The sequence below is a fragment of the Hyaena hyaena genome, unplaced genomic scaffold, assembly GCF_003009895.1.
Source record: "Hyaena hyaena isolate Hyena2069 unplaced genomic scaffold, ASM300989v1 scaffold_600, whole genome shotgun sequence".
In the NCBI taxonomy this organism is placed as follows: Eukaryota; Metazoa; Chordata; class Mammalia; order Carnivora; family Hyaenidae; genus Hyaena; species Hyaena hyaena.
The window spans coordinates 246,759-269,347 of NW_024081234.1; the positions used below are offsets into that span (position 1 = coordinate 246,759).

At 60.4% G+C, this 22,589-nt stretch overlaps 1 protein-coding gene across 11 annotated transcripts in view; it reads right to left on the reverse strand.

The window, feature by feature from the left end:
• Positions 1–999: 999 nt before the first annotated feature.
• PCBP3 (poly(rC) binding protein 3) overlaps positions 1,000–22,589 on the reverse strand; it is a 261,841-nt gene continuing 240,251 nt past the window's right edge. For 2 of the 11 annotated variants that reach the window (XM_039257117.1, XM_039257121.1), the window contains exons 9-15: positions 21,966–22,109; positions 18,579–18,620; positions 9,780–9,855; positions 9,025–9,084; positions 6,332–6,384; positions 2,770–2,939; positions 1,000–1,783 (exon numbers count right to left, since the gene is read on the reverse strand). In XM_039257117.1, coding sequence (XP_039113048.1) covers positions 1,747–1,783; positions 2,770–2,939; positions 6,332–6,384; positions 9,025–9,084; positions 9,780–9,855; positions 18,579–18,620; positions 21,966–22,109 — 582 coding nt within the window. In that variant the 3' untranslated portion in view covers positions 1,000–1,746. Of the gene's footprint in view, positions 1,784–2,769; positions 2,940–6,331; positions 6,385–9,024; positions 9,085–9,779; positions 9,859–18,578; positions 18,621–21,965; positions 22,110–22,589 lie in introns of all 11 variants that reach the window. The other 9 variants (XM_039257116.1, XM_039257126.1, XM_039257120.1 and 6 more) reach the window with 8 other exon arrangements.

Below are 22,589 nucleotides of genomic sequence, written 5' to 3' on the forward strand. Positions count from 1 at the left end.
CGTCCACGTGTCTCTGGCCTGGACTCCAGCCACAGACCTGAGCCGGGGTCTCCAGGCACCCCCGCAAGTCCCAGCTCAGTGCCCGTCTGGCCGCCGCCACAGCCCTGCCCTACACGGATTGCGAGTCATCTTTCTAGAGCTCAGACCAAGAGCCTTCCCGCCTGCCTGGACCCCCTCTTCCATAGCCCGCTTCTGATCTGCTGGGAATCCTCATAGTTCTTTTCCATGAAGCCTCCGGAACTCGGCGCTCCCGGGCCCAGAGCCCCACCTTCCGTCGGTCCCTACAGCCTTACTCAGCCCCTCTACTGGCCATCCACTGCCCCACCACCGGGGGAGGGCCTGGGTCCGCCGGCTCCTGGGCCCCAGCCCTCACCCTCGACCCGGGGACTCCGGGAGGGCGCGCATCCGGATGGCCTGGCACACGGGGCGGACAGGAAGGGCCTCTTCCTGAGAGGCAGGCCATCCCTGGCTCCGGGACGCCTGTTCAGTCTGCAGAGGCTCAGAGTCTCTGCCTGGGGGCCCGGCTCCTTTGTTGTGTGCCCTGAGGGAGTGTGGGGGCTGTCGGCGGCGGCCTGTGTCCTGCCAGGGGCTTCGGTGTCTGGAAGAGGCTCGGTAGGCTCTGGGGGTGAGCACAGTGAGCGGACGTGCGTGTTGCACAGTGAGCGGAGCACGCGGCTCTGCGGGGGTGCGCCGTGCACACTCTCCGGCCGGCTGGTGGCTCCCGTCACCACGCGTGGCCCGGCCTCCCCTGCCCACGATGGTGGTGGTGGGAGAGGTGAGTTCTACTAATTAGGAACGGTGTTTCCACTATCGTGATAGGAAGTTTTGCAAAAGCAGCACTAGAATGACCTCCCAGGCAGACATTTAAGAAGGGCAGGGAGGGAATGAGATCCTAATCCGCCTGAGGAGGAGCCGCAGGAGGCCGCAGGGGGCGTGTGTGCGTGTGCACGGGGGGGGGCGGGAGGGGGGGGTGAAGGGCACAGACAGGAGCCAGAGCCAGTGGGGGGCAGCGCACAACATTTATTGAACTCTGCCGCGGTGCAGGGGCGCTTCCTGGCCAGCCACTCCGGAGGGCGCCTGGGGGCCCACGTGTGCGTCCCCAGCATGTGACGTGACAACTTAGTGAGGTCAGGACCCCAGCCCCTACAGCCTCACCTGCACGGTGGGTTCAGACCCTGTCCCCCAATCTCCTTCCCCTCAATGGAGGGAGCAGCGCCCCCTGCCCCCCCACCCGGTCCCCCCACCACCCCGTGCAGGCCGGGTGGGCACGTGGAAGCCAGCGCAGGCTCCAGGGAGCAGAGTCGGCACGGGGGTGGGGGGTCCGCTGGGTGGGGCGAACCCACTCAGAGCAGCCACAGTTCTGGGAGAAACGGCTTGTGGGACGTGCTGTCAGAATGTGACCAAACCAATTCTTAAACAGGGACACGGACACTAAGGGACGGTATTTCTAAAATGCCACAGATGGGACTGCCCCCAGAGCATTTAAAATAACGAACACCGCATGCCAATGCATGAACAGACGGGCATAAATTAATTCCCAGAGAGGTGTCGGGGACAGAGCCCGGAGCTGACACACAGACAGAATATAGATTTGCTTTGTTGGTGTGTGTACGTCTACGGCATATAACATCTGTTAGTAAAGAAGACCTCTATTTATATTTGCGACGCAGGGCAGGTGGGCGGTCTGTACAGAGTGTGCGAGCCGGGTGGAGGTCAGATTCACGGAGCGGAGGCCGCCAGGCGGGATTAGAGCGCACCCATCCCAGTGACCTCGGATGTCAGCCTGGAAGACACCAAAGCAGAGGAGACAGGTCAAAATGTTCTCATAAAATGGTTCCAGAAGCGAAAGGCTCACCCCACTGTGTGTGTGTGTGTGTGTAAGTTTATTTATTTTGGGAGAGAGAGAGGGAGAGCAGGGGAGGGGCAGAGAGAGTGGGAGAGAGAATCCCAAGCAGGCTCTGCACGGTCAGCACAGAGCCCGACATGGGGCTTGAACCCACGAGCTGTGGGATCATGACCTGAGCCGAAATCAAGAGTCAGACGCTCAACCGCCTGAGCCCCCAGGCGCCCCCCAGCCCCGTGTTCTCATAGCCTATGTATCCGTCTCCCTCTTGCCTGTGACAGATGTGTGGCTGTGACTGGAGACCAAAGCAGAGTGGGGGAGGAGGACCCACCAGGGACCAGGTCGGCGGGCCTGCCTTCCCTGTAACCACATCGGTGGTGTGACAACAGCCACGTGGACAAGCACAGGCCACCCCCACCACCTGCACGCAGCCGCTCCGGGGAGGGGGCACCGGCGTCACACTGCCCACAGAGCGGAGGCTGCCTCCCGAGAGCCCGGACGTCCTGAGTTAGAGGAGGGTCCTCCCTCCCGGGTGTGCTCACGTGTGCTCCCACGAGCCCCCGGGCAGGCAGCGGAGGGGGCATCCCAGCCCCGGGCTGCAGGGGCGGAGGGGGCGTCCCAGCCCCGGGCAGCAGGGGCGGAGGGGGCAGAGAGCCGAGTACTGTGTTCTCTGAAACCACATGAACGAACTGACCCAAGGGTACGGCTGACACGGGGCCTTCCCGGAGACGCTCCAGCCCGTAACGCTCCAGGGTGAACGAGCAGAGCGGGTGTAGGGTGAAAGGTCAGGTGTGAACATGCAGAGGGGGCGTGGGGCCCCGGGCTGGCGTGGAGACTGTCTCCCCCGCGCCCACCCCCACGCCCCGCCAGTCCCCGGAGCACCCTGTCTGCCGGCACGCGTGGGGCAGGGCCCTGGGAACACGCACCTGGCGTTGATGAGGTACTGGGCGAGGCTGATGTTGGCCGGGGTCCCTGTGATGGTGATCTGGCGCTCCGACGACCCTTCTGTGGCGTTGGCGATTTTGATCTGAGCTCCAGACATCTGTCGAATTTCATTGATTTTGGTCCCTTGGCGTCCAATTATGCAGCCTATTAGCTAGAAAAAAGGACGGAGGACTTCCTTCGCGAAGAGCCCCCACGCCAGCTGAGCGTGCGCAGGGCCCCTTGGGGGCCTCAGGACAGCCGAGCCTCGGTCTCCCCCCCCAACTCCAGGCTGCCGACGCCTGGGCCCTGCCCGGTGCCCCCGCTGGCACAGTCCTGACAGGTCCACAGGCCGAGAGGCGCCTCCCCTGGTGTCCTCTGGGGCCTGGGCAGCGGGGCTTTCTTGGCGCGTCCTCGGGTGGAAGAGTGTTTGTCTGAAGCCAGGCTAAAGCTCGCTGCTGCCTAAAACCTGTCTCCTGATGAACCGGAGTGAAAGTCTGAGGACGAGTCAGATGCTCCCTTTCCTTCCCAGCGTGTGACCCGTCTAGATGGGATGCAGTGACCTCTGACACTCTGGGCCGTCTGAAGGAGGGGGCGGCCACCAAGAACCAAGCAGTCGGAGGGACCAGAGCCAGGGCCCCTCGGGACACAGAAACAGCCATGCGTGGGGCTGGTGGCGGCCTGAGGTCGAGACTGGCTCCCTGTGGTGGCCCACCCTGCAGTGGCCCCAGAGAGGCCTCCATGGGGGGGCAGCTGGCACCCCTCGATGTTCACTCTGGGCAGAACCAGCGCCACCCTTAGCCCGAGGCAGCCGAGGGCAGCTCTGAGCGCACACACGGGGCAGGGCGGGCCCGGGGCTGCCCTGAGGGGAAGCTGGTGTCAGGAGCACCTTCTGGCCTGGCATCAGGGCCGTTAGACTGAGGGGCTGGAGCCCGTGCGGACGGTGTGCAGGGAGGAAGCCCATCGACAAATGATGCACCTCAGGACCTAGGCAGTGACAATAGCTCACGGGGACACAGGTGCACCCGAACTCGCTCTTGTCCCTAAGGTGGCCTTCAGCGTCTCAGTTCTGCTCTCCTTTCCTGGGGTAGGTCGGCTGCCCCCCCTGCACCAGCAGTGTCCCCAGAGCCGCCCAGCCTCCCCCACCTCCTGCCCCATCTTTCTAGGCCCCGCCCTGTGAGAGTGACTTCCAGGGTCACCGTCCTGATGGAGGGGGAGGTGGGGCCAGCTGAGTCCCCAGAAGATGCCAGCGCGCAGGAGGCCCCCCGGGCTTCCTCCCTTCCCGTCCTCACACTTCCTTGGCCAATACCAGCCCAATTCCCTTCTAGAACCTTCCCTCTTCAGTGCAAGTAGCCCTTGCTAAGAGCCTCCTACAGAACAGGCTTGTTTTCTCCCCCAGTAAAGCCTATTTAAGGAAATGACCTCCTTTCCAGCACGAAGATCCGCATTCTCTCAAACATCTTCCTCTTCCCATTTTCTGGCTGAAAACATACTGACCCCCAGCCCTCCGTTCTTCCCGGGGGCCTCACACCTGAGGGGCCCTGAGCTGTTCCTCAGCCGGGCTGGGGGCTCAGCCCCGAAGCCGCCCCTCACTCCTCACGTGGTTGGGACAAGCCCCCCCTTCCAGACAGCACTGAGAGCGGGACACGGGCTTTTCGTGGCTGGCGGCCGTGCCCTCAGCAGTTAGGATGGGGTGAGACAAGTAAGAGGCCTCCCTAACCTGGCGGGAGCGGGTTACGGGCCCTCAGGTGGCCTCTCTGGGTCTCCTGACCCTGTGGGCACCCAGCCACGCCCCGGCCTCTCCTCTCACCCTGTGGGCCCCTTGGTGAGCCCGAAGGAAGGTGACAGAGACACTTTCAAGTAACATGGTCCCTCCTAACTGCATCCAAAGCTGAACCCCAGAGGCACCACCCGCTTGAGCCTTAGGTCTCTGGGTGATGTGGGGTGGTGACCAGGGTCAGGGCCCAAGTGTGGGGTGACCACCGGCATGGCGACAGTGTGGGCCAAGTAAGCTCTGCAACAGGCAGTGAGTGCCTAATGGTGAGTCCAGCCCAAGGCCAACGACACCAAGGCCAGGGGAGCCCCACACACGGCTGCCAGCCCTGACCCGGGCTGGGTCCCTGTGGCCACGTGGGCAGGTGGCCGGGCTGCGGAACCTACGTGTGGTTTAGGTCACCGCACGTGCCCGCCCGCCGTCCAGAAAGCTCTGACGACAGGTAGGTGTGGGCAGGACTTCCCTTTGGAAGGGAAGGTCTAGTTTGACCAGGGACGGAGAAGGGCCAAACGGCAGGCGTGTGTCTGGCATCAGCTCTGGGCAGATGCCTCCCCCCCGGGGGGGGGGCGGGTACGAGAAAGCGCCCAGCAGAGCTGTCACAGACCCTCCTCCCAGGATGGGCCCCTCAGAGCACGCGGATGCAAGAAGACACCCTTGCCCGGAGGAGGCTGGCAGCACGCGCTGCGGGCAAGGCGGCACCTGTGTGCCCAGGGTGCACACCACTCTCCAAACGAGCCTCGTCCTCTTCCGTTTGCCCCCTGGGCTCATCTCAGCTTAGAATGAAGGCTCGGCTGAGAGGAAAGCACTGTCCTTAGCGAAATGGTTTCGGCAAAGGCCCGGAGGAGAAGCCCCAGGGCAGAGCAGGGTCCCTGCGCCTACCACGTGGGTGAAGACTCGGGGCGGCCGGGAGCCAGCCTGCGCAAGGATCGGCACGTGCGAAGATGGTGTCAGAGCCCCGGGAGCAGAAGCAGCCTCCCCTGGAGGACGCGGGATCCGGGCCTGCCGCAGGCCACGGGGCCCCGACGAGGGCGGTGTGTCCTGGGGGTGGGGGAGCTCCCTTCCTCTGGCCCCACGCCTCGCTCCTCTCCCGCTCTCCCTGTCTACACTCCCGAGGGGTCCTTCCCCAGAAGCCATGACTCCGTGCTTCTCTTAAGGAAGAGACAGGACTTCGTGCCCAGCTAGTTCAAAGGTCAAAGCAGTGAATGATCCGGAAGGACCTCAGTTCTAGGGTTGAAAAGGCCGAATGACATGTGAGCTGGGAAGGCTAGGTCACCCAGACAGCGGCCTCCTGTGGGACACGGTCAGCTGTCCCTCCAGGACACGGGACCCGCACCTGCCCTGGTGTCTTGGTTTGGGATCAGAGTGGCGTCCTTAGGGTGATCCACAGGTTTGGAGGACAAGCTGGGAAGGACAGAGCACGTGGAGCGTGGCTTGTATGGCCACACGCTGGGCTGAGCCCTGGGCGGGAACAGGCCGTGGGCACGAGACACGGGGAACCAGACAAACCCATGGCTCCCTGCTTGCAGAGGACCCCAGACCCTCTGAGGCTGGGGCGCACGGGGCAGGTCCACTCCGAGTGTTCCTGGGCCGCTTGTTCCTTAGGGACCAACTCGGAAGCAGGCTCGGGGGCCTCGGGCCTGCAGCCAGCCCTGGCGTCTCACCCCCCTGCTACTTTCCTGTCTAGTATCTCAGGGGTGTGACCATGTGCCGTCTGTGGACGTCGAACCTAACTGTGGGAAGGTGGGGAGTGGTCCCAGGCAGGCTGAGGCGGGCGAAGGCTCAGGCATACTCACATCGTTGGGAATGGTGAGCTCGTGAGTGCTGGCCGGAGGGCTGACGTCCAGACCTGGGCACACGAAGGGGACACGGTTAGCCTGGCAGCAGGTGGTTCATGTCAAGCCCAGCACCCGCCCACACGGCCCACACGGGCCAGGCTCTGTGAGTGAGCTCAGTCCCAAACTGCGAGCGGCCTCCGGGGCCCCAGCTTCTCCCGAAACAAGGAAAAAGAAGCCTCAGCAGAGTGACATTTCACGTTTTCATTCTGGGCACATTGTGATTTCACTTCTGTGTGTGATGGCTCAGGATGCCCTTCACGGACCACTGGGCTCCCCCCCTGCACCCCTGATCGTGTATCCGTGTGTGTGTCCATCCCTAGGCTCTCCCCCCTGCACCCCTGGTTGTGTGTGCGTGTGCGTGTGTCCCTGGGCTCCCCCCACCCCTGGCCCAGCTGCCCCTCACCACCTTCTGCCCCCCCGTGGCTCCGCGGCCCGGACAGCCCCGCTGATGCCGCGGTGAGCCGCCAGCCGCAGTGGAGGCGGTGCCCCCGCGTCTGTGCTGAAAGTGCAGACACAGGCCTAACTGGTCACCAGGCCCCGATTTTTCCCTGTACCAGTGTCAGCGCGGGGCCTGGCCGATCACAGACCACTTCTCAGACAGCTCACAGGCCGGGGTCCGCTCTTGCGCTGGGGACAGTGACGGCAGGGCCCGTGGTGGGCGGCTCGCTGCCCTCAGCCCTTCTGTCTCCTTGTCCGGAGGCACCTCAAGCACCAAGTCCGCAGCGGACACCCCCTTCCTCTCAGCAGGCCCCACGCGTGGGGCCCGCACACACAGCCAGCCATCACAGCCTGGCTGGGAACGCCAGAACATTCCGGAGCCCAGACCTCTCTTCTCCCCTCTCCTGCTTCCCAGCTCTGCCCTTGCCCCTTGGGCTACTCTCCACGGGCCCAGAGGGGCCTAGGGAAACATGGGTCAGACGCCTTCAAGACCGTCCCAAACCAGTGGCAGGTCCTACCCCCCCATGGCTCCCCCTTCCTGCTGCTTCTTCCATGGCACTTGCGTCCCCAACACCAGACGCACCGCGGTCCTCAGTCTCTGCCATGGGAGACGCCACCAGGGCCCGGCTCGTCTGGGGGGTTCAGCTGGCACGTCCTGAACGGGCCAATTCATCCCAAATTGTCATTTCCTGTGGCACAGCCAAAACACATTTCTGTTCTTTATCTTCTTTTCAGAAAGGCGCTTTCAGTACAATTACTTGGTTGTCCACAAATAGCGACACTCGAAATGTCATTTCAGAGATTGCCTGAGTCCTGTGGGCATCCCGACAGGAACTCCTGAACAGCCTGGGGTGGGTGGACGTGGCGCTGAGTCCCATCGGTTCACCGTGGTGTATTGTGATCCAGGGAAGAAAGTACTAGACTTCTTTGTAAGAAGGTCCTGAAATTAAGCTGTAGTTTGGAGACACATCTGTGTTCTTGTACCGCAGGACCTGGTGCCCCAGCGGGGACCCTGTCTCACAAGATGCTGACACTCCACGCACTCTGGGAGGAGTCAAGCTTCGCCACGTGGCCCGAGCCTGCTTTGGGAGCAGTGGTGACATCGCCCTTTGTCACCACTTGTTCTATTCCACTGGCTGCCAGGGGGCACATGTGTGTGCACGCTCTCCCTGTGGGTCTCACGGGGGGGGGGGGGGGGAGGAGGAGGAGGTCATCACAGGGACCTCTTAAAGAGGTCGTGTGCACACGTGCCCTGTGTCCTTGGGGCCCGCAGGCCGTGCTGAGGGAGCCGTGGCGGGGAGGGGTGGGCAGCCGGCGGGAGGGGGTCGTGGGTCCCGGGCAAGCCAGGCCCTTGGGTCCCAGCCGTCTCTGGAAGATACATATGAAATCCCGTAAAACCGTAGAGGGCTCGCAGGCACACATGTGTCATCAGCTAGATGCATAACTCTGTAAGGTGGGTGTCCATTTCCAGAGTCAAAAACATCCTATAAACGTTTATCTCTAATTTTCATTCACTCCATTCTGCATGAACTTGGTTAAAGGCTGCGCGGACCCACGTGGAGGGCTCTGATCAGCAGAGCCGGCGTCTTGCCCGGAGGTGCGCGGCTGGGCTCTGGGCCCAGAGCACCGGGGCGGGGGACAGCAGGCACGCACGGGGAGCCCGCTCTGCCGCCGCAAGCTCTCAAGTGGCTTCGCTCCCCACCCGCCCTGCGTCCTGGGATCCGCGGACCCGTGCCTGCCCTGCCGCGGCCTCGGCGCATCTGCACGCTCCGGAACAGGTGCAGGCAGATGGGGCCGGCTCCTCTGCTCCCTGACGGTGTGCTGCGTCTCCTCCAAAACGCGTTTCCGGAAAGCACACGTCATGGTAAATTCTTCACGGCAGGCCCCCACGCGCTGTGCCACCCGGAGAATACGTGGCAACACAGACGGTGGCCCACCACGTGCGGGGCCTTCAGTGACCCTCAGAGCCCCGGGGCTGACCCGCTCGCCGGACACAGAAGCTGTGAACTGCACGTGCAGGCCTGGCACCAGCCACACAGACTCTGTCCCCTGGTGGCACTGGCTCCTCGTTAAGGCACTCGAGGTCCCCATGGCAGAAGCGATCGGGCCTCCTCGCCCCTCCTCCCGCCAGGTCAGTGACCCGGAGCCCGAGCAGGGGCGGACCACGGCCTTCTGGACCTGCTCTCGCATCATTTAGTTTGCTTTTGTTTTACCTGACGACTGGCCCATCAGATTTTGAGCTTCTTCGGAGGAGTGTAAAGGCAGCTTTTCTCCTGGAGAGCAAAGAAGAAACAGATTTAATGTTTTGCCCTCAAGGAGATAAGCAAGGTCACTTCAACTAGGGAAGCTCAAAATCTGACTGGCGCATGCACGGCAGACAGCATGTCCAGCGTGTTGTCACCCACTCGGCCACCGAGGCGACGCCTGCCGTTATCCGGGAGGAGCACGCGCCCAGCTGGCGGGACCGTGCCGAGCTAAGGCCCACCCCCCGCCCCTGTGCCGAGTGGGGTGCCGATGGTGACCGCGCCCCGGCCTGGGGGCTGGCTCATCGCAGTTTTCCCGGGCAGGTGTCGCTCCTGGGATGCGCACCGGCCTCCCGCAGAGGGGCGTCCCGTCTGCTTGTTTGAGCTCTTGCTCCTGGAGAACAGGCTTCAGGGCTGGCCAAGTGGGTGCGTTCGGCAGGAGGGGCCCCCAGGATGCCTGTGTGCAGCGGAGACAGGCACGGACCCGAGGGGGCAGATGGGACGTCTCTTCACGAGAAGGCCAGCCGTGAGGTGACCACCCTGCCGCACAGACAGACCTCCCCGCCCGGCCCTCCGCAACGTGCACACTGCTGCATGTCTACACTGCGTCCTTGGCGTCCACGACTGCACCTGTACCTGCTCTGTGCACTGCCCTGAATGAGAGTTCAGAAAGAGAGTCCCCGGGTGAGAAGAGAGGAGGTCAGAAAGGGCAGCTGGGTACGTACCGGGGAAAGCGGGGGTGGTCTGTCCGAGGGGAGGAAAGGGGGTGTGCTGCATGGCCAGCTGGTGGAGCTTGGTCAACTGCTGGGGTGGGAGGGACACGAGAGCTAAGAAGATTATTGTCATCGAGCACAAGTCACACCAAATTAAAAAGGCAGTAACAGACGTGGTACAAATAGATAAAGAGGGGGCCATGCGGACACATGGCAGACGCAGAACTCAAGGACTTGGCCTGGAAAACCAATGGGCCGCCGGGCAGTGCACCCGGGTCCTCTCTTCTCCTCGGCTCCCTGGCAGCTCACACGGGCCTGGCGGCCGGCCTCACCCTCGGGGCCTGCACCGCGCCCTCTGGGCCACGCACTCCGCTCCCAGCCTCCCCCAGACACAGGCCACGGCGAACGTGTCCCAGCCCCGCTTCGGGGCCGGCCCCGGACTCCGTTCTGGAGGCGAGGACCGGGCCTTCCCGGAGCCCCGGAGGCCAGCAGGAGGGGCACGCGGGAGGAGCTGGCGTCCCAGTGCCACACAAGTGGTTGGGGAAGCAGCTATGGTGCCCGAGGCACAAATACCCGAGACACTGAGAGCCTCACGGATGTGCCTCAAGGCGGCAGAGGAGCAGGTCTCGGGCCAAGCAAACACCACAGGCCCCCTCCCGGTGTGAGGAGGATCGCGGCTGCCCGTCCCCGAGGGCCCCTGCCCCGCCTGCCGTGCCCCGTGGGCGCGGGGGCCTCACGGTCAGGCTCTTCCAGCCCCCACCGCGTGACGGGCGTGTGGAGCCCAGCGTGACGGACCTACAGCCTGCTGGTCATCCCTTCCGGGTGGAACCCTGGCGTATGGGCCCCTGGGCTGTGAGGCAGAGAGCGGCTGCGGCCACGGCCGGGCTGTCCATCCTGGCCGGCTCCATGACCTCGCCATTGGTTTCTGGTGTTCGCCCTCCCTTCCTGGAAGGGGGGCGTGCCTCAAAATGCAGCCCTCTCCCTGACTGCCGGGGGCTCCCTGGCCTGCGGCACTCGGGCCGGGCCTGCCCGGGGAGCACTGGCCGCACCGGACTCGATGAGGCCGCTCTGGGCTCATCTATCGTGCCCAGGGGTCCTGAGGAATAGGTTAGGGGATGTGGTGACCTGGGGTCAGGTTCAGCCCCGGGAGTGCCTGCCGAGGTGGTGCGGGTCAACGCTGTAGCTGGGGCTGGGGGCTGACGCCGCACCTGCTGCCCGGCACATCTGCCCCGTGACCTAACATCACCGAGCAGGGCGTGACCTGAGCAGCCACGCACCGGAGCCCCCGAGGAAGGTGCTGGAAGAACACGCCCCGGAAACACGGTCACGGGACACCGCTGAAGTCACGAGGGACAGGAGGCGACGCACGGCCCGCGCCGGCTGTGCCCGGGCAGGATGGCCCTGTGAGGAAGCGGCCTCAGGGGCCGGAGACCCTGCCGCACGCTTCGAGTAGCCTCACGACGCCTCCTCTTTCAGGGACATGAGAAAAGACGGCAAGTAGCCGCGGGCATCCTGGGTGTGAGGGCTGAGGAGTGGGTGACACCGTCCGAGGCTGAGGCGCCGCCCAGGGGCTGGGCCGCGCTGATGGGTCCCACGAACCGGCCTGCAGCCGATGGGACGGGAGCTGAGGGGGCCGCGGGCCCTGAGCGCAGCCAGCACGAGCCCCCGAGGACGCCCGGCAGGGGTGTGAACCCACCTTAAGGGGGAGCTGGGACAGGGGCTAAGCTTCCCTCACCAGTCGGTTAACTGCAAGTTCCCAGGGTGGAAGAGGAGACCACTTCCGGACACAGCGAACCAGGAGCTGGAGACAAGGCCATGCACGTGGGGGCGGGGCGGGCGGCGTGCTCCGACCAGCCCTCGGATTTCCACGCGGGCGCGGCGCTCACACGGGAGGGCGGCCGCCCGGGGGGCTCCAGCCCTGCGCACAGGGGCGGCCCCGGTGCAGCGGGGTCTGCTGGCACCTGTGGGGCCCGGGGGGCCCTGGCCGGTGCTCTGTGCTCCTCCCATGGCAGCGCCCCCTCTGGTCGCGCCCGACCCCCCAAGGGCGCACAGCCGTGTGCTGGTCAGGACGGCAGTGGAGAGAGGGGCCTCGGAGGCGGGACGGCCTGGGTCAGCTCCAGCGCCGCCCAGCTCCGTGGAGGGGGCTCGCGCGTCCCGATGTGCAGGTGGGGCGGCCGCCATCGTGAGCAACCCGCGGCTTCCCTGCCGGCCCGGCCACGGCTGCAGTGCCCGCTGCTCCCCTGCTCCAGAGCCCCGGCCGCCCGTGTTCGGGGTGCAGCCCGCCGCAGCCGGGTCAACAGTCCTGGAGGCCAGCTGCGCTTGTGTCGGAGCGCGGCCGTCCGCAGGGGCTTCGGCCGGCCCGGCCCTAATGTCTCTGGCTGCCTCGCACTGGCTGCTTTTTCTGGAGAAATGGCCACACAGCAGACGAGTCCCCTCCACCCACGCACATGACTGTAATGTGATGCCCTGGGGAGACCGGACGGGCACACGGCGGTGCCTGGATAAACCCTGGTCCAAGGAGCAGGTGGGCAGAGAGGCGGACGGATGGCGGATGCCAGCTGGCCTCCCTCTGGTCCTGGCTCTGCCTTTAGTCAAGTACTTCATCTCCTCGGAATATAATTTCTACATTTTCTAAGGCAAGAACAGGAAAAGGGCTAAGGGGATTCCTGCTTTTTGAGACATTTCTGCCATTAAAAAGATCAGACTTTCAGTACTCACAAATGCCGCCACATCGCTGGGAGGGAAGGGAGGAGGGAGAAGGAAGGGGGGGCCAGGGCATCGTGAGATGGACAGCTCTGTGTCCTTTGCCTTTTCCAATGGATGTTGGGTTGGAACAGAAAAACATTCAAATACTAAATGCAGACAGAGGCTGAAATCCTAAGAATCCAAGAGTCCACAACTCGGTGAGCTGATCACAAGACGAATGCACCACACCGCTCCTGCTCACTTCTCGGAACAGACGAGGTTGGGGGCTTAGGTTGCGGTCATGGTTCCTCTCCCATGAAATATGTGTTTCTTTTTAGTCATTTTTCTATTGGGTTGATTTTTGTCAATTCACAAAAAAATTCCTTTTGTATTTCAGATACTAATCCTATTGCTGTTGAGTGTGCTGAAAAGATCTTTCCCCCCATTCTCCTTGGGTGTCTTTAGAGAAACAGAATTTTAAAATTTCAATGTAGTGAAAGTCATTAATATTCTCTTCATGGTTTATTTTATATTGTGCTTAAGAAATCGTTTCCTGACCTAAAAGAGACTTTCTCCTATATTTTCTTCCAAAGGTGCTGTTTTCCTCTCTTGTATTGAAGTTCTTGATACATAAGCGGTGTTTAAATTATTTTTCCCACGTGGATGACCCATTGCCCTGATAGCCCACTGGCCCAGTGTCTGTCCCCGTGCACAAACCACTGCCTTCAGTCGTACGGCCCCACACTAGTCTCCGTATCTGCCAGGACGGCTCTCCTGGTGTATATTCTCTTCATTAATATCTGGATGGTCCTTGGTCTTTACTCTCCCACACAAATTTTAAAACAGCATGTTAAGTCACTGCCAGGATTCTGATTGGAATTGTACTTCATTGGTACCTCGATTTGGGAAGAATAGACATTTTATTTATTTTTATTTATTTATTTTTATTCTCCCGACCCTGAGATCAAGACCTGAGCTGAGATCAAGATTTGGACACAACTGACTGAGCCACCCAGGTGTCCCGAGATTTGACATTTAAAGATACTTCGTGTCCCTATCCATGAACTTGGTATATTTCTCCATTTATTTTGGTCTTTTGGTCTTTAACTTTCAATAAAGACAAGGGTTGTTTTTTTTTTTTAAAGGTCATCTTTTAATTATTGATTTCGGCTTAATTGCTTTGTGGTAAGAGAGTATAGCCTATAGAACTGTAATTTTCCATAGATGGTGGTTTTTTTTTTTTTTTATGGCATAACATATGGTCAAGTTTTGTTAAGTTTCCATGACTTCCGTGGCTACGTAGGATTATATAGAGTTCAACCTGTGTCTTGCCAGGCTCACTGACTGCACTGTCAATACCTTCTTTATTCTTTATTGAAAGAGAGTTAGGTGAAGGCTCCCTACAACGTCTGTCAAATTCCCTTTATGGTTTGTTAATTTTTTCTTTACATGTATTTGAAGATATGTTTCCGGTGCGTACAAGTTTTAAATTTATATCTTCTGGTGAACGTGTAAGTGACTAAATAATCACTAAAGATGACTTCTTTGTCAACATGTAAATGACTAAATATGGAATTTGCCTTGAAGTCTTGTTTCTCCCTACCTGACATTAATGTTGATACATAAAGTTTCTTTCAGTCAGTATTTTCTTAGGATAGGTTTTTCTATTCTTCCGATATTTCTGGGTCCTTATTCTTTAGGTGTGTCTCCTGGGGAAGAAAACGCTACATTTTGTTAGCTTGTATCCTGTTTTGTTAGCTTGTCTATTTAATTGTTTTTGCTTGTTTGTTTGTTTTTAAGTTTGACAGCCTTATCTTTAAACTGGAATGCTTCTACTTTCATCACAATTACACGTATCTATAGACCAATCTCTGCCATTTTATTTTGTTTTGCACTTGTAATTGTCCTGATCTTCTAAGGCTTCTTTCCTGCTGTTCATCCTTTTTTTTCTTTTGTACTGATTAATTTCTGCCATCCATTCTCCCTCTACATCTTTATGGAAGTTAAGGAGTTAAACTCTTTTTTGCCAGTGGTCACTTTCAGATTTTAACACGTACATTTAAAGTCTAAACTCTGTATCTTTGCCTCTTCTGGGATGACACGGTGAGGCACAGAAAGTTCCATTCCCCGGGGTCCATCCGAATCATAGGTCTGTTTTTGTCTACTTGTTCTGTTTTGTTAATCCCGTAAATTAGACAGCTTTGATGTTGATTTTACAGAAAATTTTTGCTCTCATTTACCCAAATGTATACATGTTTGTGTAGTCAAAATCATCGGTATTTCCTTGGCCCGTGCTTATGTTAATGGAACAAGCCCTTTCCCTGCATCTCTGGCCTCTGTTCACAATCGCTGTCCTTCTCCCAAAGGGCGTCCTTCACAAGCCTGTTGGTCACAGCTCTTTGTCTGCAAATGCTTGGGTTTAGGTCCTTGGAAGAGCCTCTTAAGATAGAAGCTTGGGTTGACAATTACTTTTTCTTACCACACACCACCTTCCGGCCTCCAGGCTGCTCCTGTCCCCTCCTTCCTCTCTCTGTGACATTCCTGTTCTTACTACTTTGGAGATTTACTTTTGATCTTGATGTCATGCAGTTTTACTCTGACAGGTCTGAGGTGGATTTCGTTTTATTTTCTTTGTTCGGGATTTGTTGGGATTCCTGAATGCAAGGATTGGTTTCCTTTATTAATTCTGAGAAATTCTCAGTGGTCATCTTGTAGAATGGCCATCAGTCCACGTGAGGAAGACCTCAGGCAAGCCGGCCTGGGGGGCGGGGGTGGGAGACGCCTGGGCAGTGGGTGGGGTGCGGGCACCTCCCTGCCAGTCTGAGCTGCAGGGTCCAGGGAGAAGGAGGGCAGACGTGCGGCCTGGCAGCCGGCTGGCATCAGAGTGCCGGCCACTCTCCCCACCGTGTCCCGCACGAGGTGCTGGGAGCAGTCTGTGGGCCACCGCGCAGTCATCACGGAAGTCCCCGCAGCCACAGCGAACTGTGAGTGGACAGTGGGACCTAATGTGCACCCTCCTGCTGGTTTTTCCCTCTGTGAGGACTCCATCTCACTGTCTCCTGGTACTTACTCTGAAGAACATGCCTCCTGTGACCCTGGGTACCAGGTGCCGCTGCTGGAGGCCATGGCTCCTGAGCTCCGGTGGTGAGCTCTCCAAGTCACCACTTCCTCGTGCTTGAACCTGGGTGGCCGCCCTGAGAGCCGCCCGCAGCCAGAGCGAGGAGGCAGAGGTGGTGAACCCTGTGTCGTCACCTGGAGCATGTGGATTGTTGTCTGATTGCTTTTGGCCCCTTGAACGAGGGGCGTGTCACGTGAGGGAGTGACTTGGAAAGTCTGAGACTGGCACGGAGGAATCACAAAGGGGTCGGCCTGGGCTGACTGACCACACCGAGGAAGTGAGGGGCACAGGTACTGCGCGAGGACGGGGTGGGGGCTCCCACGCCCGAGTCCCTGCTGCCCCGCCCCAAGTCTGAAGCCGTGCAGCCCCGGGAGGCTCCGTGGAATGAGGGGCAGCTGTCCCCAGGGCTCTGGAGGTCAGGCTGGGGACGTCCTCCCCACACCCGGCACCCTGGTGCCTCTCCTGGGCGAGTCCGGGGCGATTTGGGCAAAACATGCGAGTGGCCGGCGCAACCGAGCAGGGAAATCGGCAAGGTGGGTCCTGGCGATTCTCCAGGGAGGGCGAACCGGGGCGTGGAAGGAATACGTACAGTTTATTCTAGAGGAAGAAACAGTCAGCTCTAAGGAACAGGTTTCCTTACGGTCTGGTTCTGACTCAGGCGAGTTCCCGGGCTGCTGAACGGTGCGTGCGGCAGCCACTGGGGCTCCAGCATTTAAACTGTGTGCTCAGTTATATCAGGAAATCGAGCAATAGTCCCTGTCACTGTCATATCTGGGGTCTAAGAAACGAGGCCTTAAAAATCCCTACTGAGTACCAAGCCCTTTAAAAGTTTCCTTCCTGGCCATCATCGCCGATGTCAGCAGATGGACGGTTTATTTTTGTTTCGGATGGAGCAGCGACACGACTGTCTGGTCTTCAGCGTCACCAGACCGCAAGCCGCACACTTCCCGGAGCCCCTGCCCCGAGTCCTCGCTGCTGTGCCCCGGCCGGTCTACACGGGGGAGGGTCCCGCACCGAGCGCCGTCTCAGGAGACGAACCAAACACAACACGGCAATTACACAACCATTAGTTAGGAGTCAGTTTAAGGAACCTGACAAAAAAGCCTGAAACTACCCACTTTCAAGAGATACTGAGAAAATCACATGGAAAGACATAACGACCAGTTAATACAAAAATCAATCAGCTGAACCGAAGTTCTTCAGCCTGAGGCAGGTGGGCGACTACGGCCGTGGGGACCTGAGGCCAGAAACTCTCCTCCGTGAGTCAGAGGCCGTGCCCAGGGCTGCAGGAGACCTCAGGCCTCAGAGCTGTTCTCTGGCTCAGCTGCCCCTCACGAGGGGCCAGAGCACTGTGTCTCCTGAGTCCCTGAGCTGGAGGAAGGCCAACGAGCCAGGTTTTCCGGTCTGCTCTTGTACGAGACCAGCAGCCCCTCGTTAAATGAACACTGTGCCGTCCTAGGAGTCAGGCCTGGGACGCACTTGGCCTCTGTTCTGATTGGCCATCAGTCCGCTCGGGACCCCTGAGAGGAGCGGCGGAGCCCACCCCTTATGTGCCTACGTGCCGCAGGCACCCCTGCCCGGGGGACGGCCGCCCCTTCTCCCAGGCTCTAACATCTGCGTGCCCTCCGGCATGGTCGGCTAAGACGGTGAGGGACAGGCGTCACCCACCTGGAATCAGAAAGGCCCCTGAGGCATGGGGCCTGCCCCTGCCTGCTGACCTCCCGGGCTCGCTCGTTTCCATGGGCACCGCTGGCAACGTCCTTGGGGTAAAAGACGTTTAACTTTTAAAGCTGCTGACGGTGCTCTGGATAAGGCTGAGTAGGCTCTCACCTTCGCCACCTCCCCCACTCCTGGGATCTCTAAGAAACTCGCAGGAAAATGAAGGCATCTCTGAGAACACGGAATGGGGTGTCGAGGTCACTAGCAGAGGCCAGGCTTTGACACGTGTCCTCAAAGGAGGCTGAGATGCCGTGGCCCTGAGGGGTCTGTGGGCTCCAGGGGGCAGGCGGGCACGGGAGGGATCTGCCTGCACATCTCACTGATCGTGTCCTGCGCGCCCAGCTGGACCGCAGAGGGGCTTGCAGAAGAGGCGAGCACCCACCAGCCTGGCAGCGCCTCCCGCGTGAGCCTCGGACCCCAGAGAACATGCGGGAAACGCCTTCCTGGGAGAGGCCGCGAAGCTCGGCAGGACTCAGAATGGCTTAGAGAAGAACACGGCCTCTCGAGAGCAGCCCCAGGCTTGCTGCCGGTCAGAGGCCAAGCCCACCTCCGCCTTCTCCCCCCCCCCCCGCCGTGCCCCCGCTCTCCTCCCCGCCCCGCCCCTCCCGATGGACCTGCGCGAGCCCCCTCGCCCCAGCGTCTGCCTCCCTGTGGAGAGACGGCCACGGGCCACTGCACACTGGCCTCTCGGCCCCCGGGCCAAGGCACAGTGCGTTTTCGGATGCCCCCTCCTCCTCTCGGATACCGCACTCAGACCGGGATACACGCAAGGACATCCGAGCAGGCCCGATGGCGGAGCAACGGGCTTCGGCTCTGGAATGAAAGCCAAGGCCACTTCTATTAGCTTCTGTACTCAGGGTGTGGGGCTGCTGTTTCAACTCAGGCTCCACAGGGGATGGTGTGGCTTTACTGGACATTCAAACGTCCTCCCCGGCATCCGACGGCGCGTCGCCTAACCTCTCAGGTGGGTGTAGGGCACCCGTGGGGGCAGGTGCCATGGCAGAGCGGCCCTGTGGCCACCGCCTAAGGCCCTGTGTGCAGAGGAAAGCCCCAGAATGCAGCGACAATCGGAACAATTTGACATCAGGCCAAGTCCTCCACACAAGTAGAATTAGTGCTAAGAGGTGAAAGGTTATTCAAGGTCATATGGATACGACAGAGGTCAGGAACACTGAGAGAACGGTATTAATATTATTGTGTAATATTAATATTAGTAGCAAGTAACGGCAGCATGCAGGTGGGTAACGGTAATGAGAAGAGAAGGCCAGGGAGGCAGAGTGGAGACTCACATCTGGGTGGGGGATGGCGTACTGTCCCTGGATCGTGTAGGCCTAGAAAGAGAGAGACACTGTCAGCTCGTGCATCGGCCAGCCACGTTGTGCCCACCGGCGGCCACGGGCTTCCCCAGGGGCGGGGCTTCGTGAGAACGGGCCGGAGCCCCCCTGGAGAGAGCCTGCCCTTGCCCACCCCCGGTGGCTCAGGACACAGAGCAAGTCCTTCAGGGCACCCGAAGGTGCAGACTGGGGGCACGGGGGTGGCAAGCCCCACCGGCGCTACACCGGGACCCGTGAGCCAGGGCAGCGCGCCCCGCTTCCGGGAGAGATGGCCGGGCCATGGGGACGCCGGGGAGGCTTCCGCTCCCGGGGTTCTTCATAGAAACCCCTGCGAGCCTCTGCCCTCTGTTACAGATTCATTAGTTATTCACCTTTTGAAATTTTCATCAGCTTTCAGAGTAAACACTTTTACAAAGTATTTATCCCAAGAAAACTAAACCAAAGAACCTTTGAAAGGTGACTCAAAACCAATTTGGCAAAGGCAGATTAAGAAAGAAATGTGCCCAAATCAGTCACCAGACGGAGGTCTTGACCTGCAGCCTCAGAGGGCGGAGCGGTTGTTCTTCCAGGGGCCAGCGTGGTCCCTGAGGCTTCGCTGCCAAGACGGCGACTCAGAGGGGCCACAGCGGGCAGGGCGGGGAGCCTCTCCCCCTGCCCGCCCCCACCCGCCTCAACAGTCCACCCGCTAAGACGCTCCCAGAAACTCATGGCCAAAAACAAACAATCCACAAGGGGTCAAGGGAGAGTAAAGACAAAAGACGTGCTGTCGGGCCTCACGTGCTGTGATGTGGAACGTGCCACACCAGCCCTGGGCAGGGACGCAGCTCCGGCACCGGCCACATGGGGTCCCCGTGCCACATCCTGAGTGGACTCGTGATGCCCACCTGCATCTGCACACGTGCACCAAGAGGGATACCCCAGGCCAGTCCGAGTGTCCCTTCCGTGGATTCTATACCGAGGGTGGCATCCGAGAGTTTTCCTCGTAAACAACCCAAGCTGGGAGTTAAAGGCCACCAGGCAGTGGAGAGGGTCTCCCGGGGGGCGGGGGCCTCCGTGGCGTCCCGTGGGGAAGTAAAGGAATCTTATCAGACCCGCCCTCAGGCAGTGGGACCACCTCCCTCTCCTGGCCTTCAGGTTTTGTGCAGATGCCAGCAGGCACATGCTCCAGTGTGTCACCACGCGTCACAGGCCTGGGACACACACCGCTCCATAGCCCTGCACACCCCCGCGGAACTGCACGCACCTTCTGACAGGGCAATTCTTTATCCCACACGTTTTTACTCTCTTAGGTGGTGGTGTTCTCAATTCTATTTGAGCTGTGGGAGCAGTTTACCGCGCTGTCTGGATAGAGGGAAGATATGCTGGACAGACAAAGGTTCCTCCAGGCGAAACCTTCCTCATCTGCGACCTGCTTGAAACACGGGGCTGGCTGGGTCGGGGTGTCTGGGGTCTCAGTCAGTTAAGTGTCTGATTTCGGCTCAGGTCACGATCTCAGGGTTCGTGAGTTTGAGCCCCGCGTCGGGGTCCCTGCTGTCAGCTCAGAGCCAAAGTCAGATCCTCTGTCTCCCTTTCTCTCTGCCTCTCCCCCTCTTGCTCTTTCTCAAAAATAAAGAAACATTAAAACTATTTTTTGAAATGCAGGGCTGGCGCTGCCTGGTGGGGCACCTGCTGGCTCTCGGGTACCAGTGGTGAGTGAGAGCCAGTGCAGGTGGGGCACCCACAGGGAGGGGGGTCAGGCCTAGGTCCTGCAGCAGGTGGGGTATGGGTTCTGAAGGGGCCCCTTGGCTGCACTAAATCTCTTTCATGGCCCATTTCTCAGTTTGTGCTGCAGCTCCTCTGTCCCCACACAACCACAAAGAGCCACTGGCCAGACCTGTCGTGGGGGCACCCGATAGCCTGGGGACAGCCTCAGGACAAGTGCACATGATGGTGGCGACCTCGCTGCCCTGAGAGGAGATGACCCAGGCGGCGGAGGTGCTGGCCGCGGCCCATGCGGCTTCCTGGGCTCCTGTGTGTGTTAATGTGTCTTCCTTTTGAACACAGACTGCACTTTACCACATGGTGGCATTGTGGAAACCCATGTCAGGGTCAAGGCCACACAGGTAGCTAACCTGCTAGCTTGCCCGGACTTCAGGAGAAAGGACATGGTGTTCTGAACAAGGCCCCCTGTGTCTGCGTGTGTCCCCGTGACTACATGCAGCCTTGCTTTCTGACCTGTAAAATGGGGGCGTGCCCAAGTCCTGGGGCTGCAGTGGGAGGGTATAGGGACAAGAAGGGTCCAGGCAAAGGGCAGGGCCACTGGGAGCCTTGAGGGCTGAGGTGGCTGCACGTGGAAGCCGGGCACAGTGGACGGCCGCCTCCCCTGAGCCACGCAGCCCCATGGGGGCCACTGGGTCCCTCCCGGTGGGAAACAGCTCACATGCTGCTCTTGGAAACACAGGCCCCTCACCTAACATGGGGGTCATTCTGGAGGATCTGATAAGATTCCTTTAAAATGTGGAGAAAATTTTCATTTGCCTCTTTGTTAATAATAAAGTCATGGCCGTTCTCCCCTGACCCGGGTCGCCTCTGGCAATGCTCGGTCTTCACTCTCCCTTGAACAAAGACACACGTCACCGCCAACTGGGCGCAGAGCTGCTCCAGGCACCCTGGCCGGGCACCCCCAAGGCCCTCTACCTACTGTGGTGACCCCGAGGTGGGTGGGACAGGTGCCCGACGGCAGGAGGCAGGCACAGCCCCCTCCTCGGCTCTCTCTGGGCCCTGCCGAGGAGCTGCTGGCCTCCGATGCCAATTCCTCTGCGGCTGCTGGCCTCCCGGCCCCTTGGCGGCAGGGGAGGAAGGAGGTCAGTGGCTCCGGCCTCAGCAACAGGCGTGCAGCACAGGTGTCCCCGGCCTGGCCGGCGCGGGGCAGGGTGGAGGGCCACCCACCCCTGTGACCGGGAAGGCAACTATCCCTTCCCTCGAGTGTTCCTAGAGCCTCCTCCGAGGACAGTTGGGGGTGTGCTTTTCGGGGAGACGGGACCCTGTTCCCAGGACTCCGTTGTCTCAACCTCCAACTGTAGGGTCACTGTAATGCTCCTGGCCCTTCCGCTAAGCTTCTTAAAGACACTGGAGCAGATTTGGGCAAATGTCGCCCAGGCAGAACCGGGGTCCTTCTGTGCCAGGCCCGGGAGAAGGCGCTCCAGGGCCCAGCCTCTGCGGGACGTCTGCCTTGGCCTCTTCTGTCTGCCGACCCTGCCCCGTCCGCCCCGTGCCCGGTGGTGGGCCGGGAGCGCTCTGCGCCCAGCGTGGGTGGGGTGGGAGACGTGCACGTGAGAAGGGAGAAAACCTGAGTGCACTAACGGGCAGCGGCGGGGGCTGCAGTAAAAGGCTGAGGTTGGCAGTGGAGGCCGCGAGCGGGTCGGCTCTTACCTGACCACCTGCAAAAATGACAGGGGTGGAGGCGGGCTTTGGGCGGTAGGGAATGGTGGCACCTTTCGGTGGGGACTAGGAAAAGGGACAGGAGAGGGAGAGAGAGCATTAGAGCAGCTTCGCAGCATCAGGATCTGACGACGGGGAGGCCTCCTTCCCGAGCCCGTCCACCCGCCCACCCCGGCAGTGCCAGGGGCTTAGGGGACACCCCGCGGCGGGAGGGCTGCCTGATGGGGGCCCTCCAGCGGGCCCCCCTCTCTTCCACGTGACCACTGCCCTGAATACACTTCCACGTGGGCGCCCTCTGCCCACAGAGTGCAGTGGGCTCCATGGTGGTGTGGAATGCTACCCCCTGTCGAGCAAGCGTGGGAGCCGAGCCCCCGCCCACGCTGAGGGACCCGAGGCTGCACAGGTGGCCGCTTGTGGCAGCCTGGGTGGTGTCCTCTGGGGAAATCTGTCCCCCTCTCTCATGCTCAGGATGAAGCCGGCCTTTGCGGGCAGCTCCACCACAGGGGTGTCCCGCCGTAGCCCCAGAGGCATAGCTTGGCCAGGGCC